Source organism: Bidens hawaiensis, unplaced genomic scaffold (genome assembly GCF_021521415.1).
Source record: "Bidens hawaiensis isolate Kalapana, Puna unplaced genomic scaffold, B.hawaiensis_p1.1 tig00063020_1, whole genome shotgun sequence".
Lineage (NCBI taxonomy): Eukaryota > Viridiplantae > Streptophyta > Magnoliopsida > Asterales > Asteraceae > Bidens > Bidens hawaiensis.
Window position 1 is genome coordinate 19,790 of NW_027501297.1, and position 3,733 is coordinate 23,522.

Below are 3,733 nucleotides of genomic sequence, written 5' to 3' on the forward strand. Positions count from 1 at the left end.
CTTTCAATTTCAGCATAATTTATAACTCCCTCCCATAGAAAACATTTTAAATCATTAATCCAATTGGCAATTTGTTAACAGATCCGAAATCAACATCCATCCGCATCTGTTTATTAGTATTAGAATCCTATTATTTGCAACTCAAAACCCTAATATTAATATTAATAATTGGGTGACCAAACCTTAACAATTAACCAAATATTCGGGTTATGCGCCCCTAACCGAACCGGAAAGAATTAGGACATTCTTATGGCGAGATGAGTTTAAGTATATATATATATATATGCAAAATGTAAGTCTGTATATATCTGGATTGGATTGGGTATATGTGTCAATGTTGTATTGAAAAACCTTGACAGTATATTATAGTATTAACCTTCATTCAATTCCCCATTCTTTTTTCTCTCTTCACTTCATTCAAACTTGATTTGGTAGCCATAACCGAGCTTCATGACCAGTCAACGAAGTTCGCTTATGGAAGCTAACGGTTATGGCTATGGTCAAGGTTAAAAACCGAACCAAACCGCATTTTGCACACCCCTAACCGCGCTATGTTGAAGCAGGATTGAAAATTGATTTGAAGAAGAACAAGGATGGGATCCGCTGAAGCTTTCAAAGCTGCAAAAGTTTATAGACAGCTAATGAAAACAGTGAAGAAACACATTGGGAATAAAGAACACAAAACCCATTTTACAGACTACATAAAATCAGAGTTTAGAAACAACGGTGCTGAGTTAGAGCCATCGATTATTCAGCAGAAAATAAAACTTGCTAATGATTATAATTACCTTTTGAGCAGTGTTCATCATCATCAGGTACACAATTAAGATTAAAGATTATACCATCTTTTACTTTGTCTTGGTTAATGTAGTAATGATGTGATGGTGTAGGATCTGCTGTTTACGTACAACATTGCGGTTGATAGATCTGATGAAATGAAAAAAGTGCTTGGAAAATCTGCTGCGAGTGTCGGTCTCCAGCTTCCCGAGGTTTATCAGCCTTAAAATTTGGTAGGCTATTATCTTTTTCATAATCTTGTTTCATTATGCACCTATGGATATTGGGCAATCATGATTTATGAATTTTTTAGATGTATAAATCCTGAAAGTGGTGTCATTTTTGTGTTACTTCTGTCAACATTATTAGAAATATGTTCTTGTCTGGTTTTTTCTGCTTTTGATGTGTGTACAAGAATTGTGTGTGAAAGAATGAAGAATCTTGATCTTTTTCTGTTGCCTGTTCAGGGAATAAAGATGCATACGGGTTTGAATGTTTTTGTAGCGTGAGTGATCGAAACTCTTTAATAGAATAAAGCTGCTGATGGTTGATTGTTTCGATGCCATGGATTGAAAATTTTGTTTAGTTTTGTGTACTATCATTTGACTGCAAAATTTGCTTGCTTCATGAAAAGACTTTGTGTTTCTTCTGTAGAACAAAAACCATTTAAAGGATTTTATTATTATTATTATTATTTTCTTTCTAATAGATGTTGTATTTCTTTCATACGGTGATATTATTAATCCTTTTTTTATTGAATTCGTGTGAGGTTTTGTTATCAAGAAATGGAGAAAATCGCACACCATTATCAACTTCAATGGTGTCATTAGCAGCACCACAGTCAAGTCCAGCCATTGCCTGGCACTTCGATCACCAATTCTAGGGAGAAAAACTGGTTTGACTAACACGTATAGTCGTTAGACTCAATGGTGTTTGTTAAGATATGAGAAATGTAAAAAAAGTATATAAATATCTTTCACCCTGGTAGCAACCCTAATATAGTGTTCAGTAGGGCTGTAAACGAACCGAACGAACACGAACAAGGCCTTGTTCATGTTCGTTCGTCAAGTAAATAATGTGTTCACGAACACTTACCGAACGAGATTTTATGTTCATGTTCGTTCATTAAGAAAACTAATGTGTTCACGAACGGTTCACGAACACAAATAAAATCGGCATAGACTAGAGATTGAGACCGATGTATTCATCAATGTGAATAATGAAAGCCTGTAACCGAATCGAATGAACACGAACAAGGGCATGCTCGTGTTCGTTCATTTAACTTTAAAAGAACACGGGCACTTAATCGAAAAAATATTTATGTTCATGTTCGTTTATTTAAAAATGGACATTTGTGTTTGTTTTTTTAAAATCTAAACTAACATAATTGAACAAAGATAAACGAACATGTATGAACAAACGCAAATGAACACAAATATAAACGAACTTAAATGAAAACACTTAAATGAACACAAATTAACAAATATAAAACCTTTAAACAGATGTCCTATCCAGATAGTATTTGATTATTTCCTATTAATATTAATACATAAATGAACATAAATAAACAAACACAAACGAACATAAACGAACGTTCATGAACATAAATGAATGAACGGAACATGCGTTCATGTTCGTTCGTTTAATTAAACGAACACAAATTTTTTGTTCGTGTTCGTTCGTTTATTAAATAAACGAACATAAACGAACTTCCCGCCGAACGGTTCACGATAGTTCACCGAACGTTCGGTTCGTTTACAGGCCTAGTGTTCAGCAATGTTTAAAATCATATTAAAAATTAAAAGGATATCTGATGCATACCCAGCTATATCCATACCATTTAAGGTTCCCACTTTCGATTTAAACACCAGTTTTCTAAAAGAGGAGTAGCGGCAACGGTTTCTGTTAGGGTGGAAAATGGGTTGGGTTCGGTCAAAACGGGTCATGGGTCAGAATGCGTTAGGGTCGAAACGGGCCCGGGTCGGAACGGGTCCGGGTCAGAACGGGTCTAGGTCGGAACGGGTCAAAATGGGCATTGGGTGGTTTTTTTTTTATTTTTTATTTAATTTTTTACGACGACAAAGGAAAAAAACATTTTAGTTTTTTTTTTTTTACTTTTTCCGCTTTAGTTTTATATTTTGAATTATGATTTTTTATTGTTTATTTTGAATTTTTTTAGGGGTTTTTATTAAGATTGAAAACACCTCACAAAAATTCATAAAAAATAATAAAAAAAATCGTAACTCAAAATATAAATAAAAAACAAAAAAGTAAAAAAACTAAAATGTTTCTTCCGTTGTCCTCGTTCGAAAAAAAAAAGAAAAAGAAAAGCACACCCGAGAAATGAATGGAAACCGGAAAAAATTGACGAAAATGGAAAAAAAAAACCAAAAACAAACCGATCGAAACTGAAAAAATTGATTAAAATGAAACTGAAAACGCACATGAATGAAACTGAAAAAACCGACCAAAACGAAACAAGAAACCAAAATCGACCAAAAAGAAACAAAAGAAACCGAAACCCACCCTGTTTCATGTGAAAACTTGTGTCGGCTCGAAACCTGATCCAAGCCAAAACTTGAACCGAACTCATTCCAATACAAAACCCATTTTGTGCCGAAGCCTATTGTGTGGAAATATGTGCCACTCCAAAACCCGTTTCGACCCAAACTTGCCATATTTTCTTAGGACAATAACCACATCGACACATTTTTTTAAAATTTGTCGACCCATTGTGACCTGAAAATAAGGAGGTAGAATTTCAAGTTGACCATTTTGACTTATTTAGTTAAAATATCTGACCCAAACTAACCCATACAATTTTAAATCAACCCAAAATGACCCAATTGAAATGCTTTGGGTCAAGATTGCCATCTCTAGTTTCTATCAATTATGTAACCATCAATTAACATCACCATTTGTAGGGTGTTCGTAGTTTTAGTTCCATTGTCGATGT

The 3,733-nt window shown here is 34.0% G+C and overlaps 1 protein-coding gene across 1 annotated transcript; it reads left to right on the forward strand.

The window, feature by feature from the left end:
- Window positions 1–588: 588 nt before the first annotated feature.
- On the forward strand, window positions 589–1,412 carry LOC143603851 (uncharacterized). Its single transcript, XM_077080527.1, has 3 exons — window positions 589–815; window positions 891–1,010; window positions 1,245–1,412. Exons 1-2 carry the CDS (start codon window positions 594–596, stop codon window positions 1,002–1,004), a joined length of 336 nt encoding a protein of 111 aa, XP_076936642.1. The 5' UTR covers window positions 589–593; the 3' UTR covers window positions 1,005–1,010; window positions 1,245–1,412.
- Window positions 1,413–3,733: the final 2,321 nt, after the last annotated feature.

Coding starts and splice junctions, on each gene's coding strand:
- LOC143603851 (XM_077080527.1), top strand. CDS start 594: ATGGGATCCGCTGAAGCTTTCAAAGCTGCAAAAGTTTATAGACAGCTA. Junction 816..890: donor GCAGTGTTCATCATCATCAG/GTACACAATTAA, acceptor GTGATGGTGTAG/GATCTGCTGTTTACGTACAA.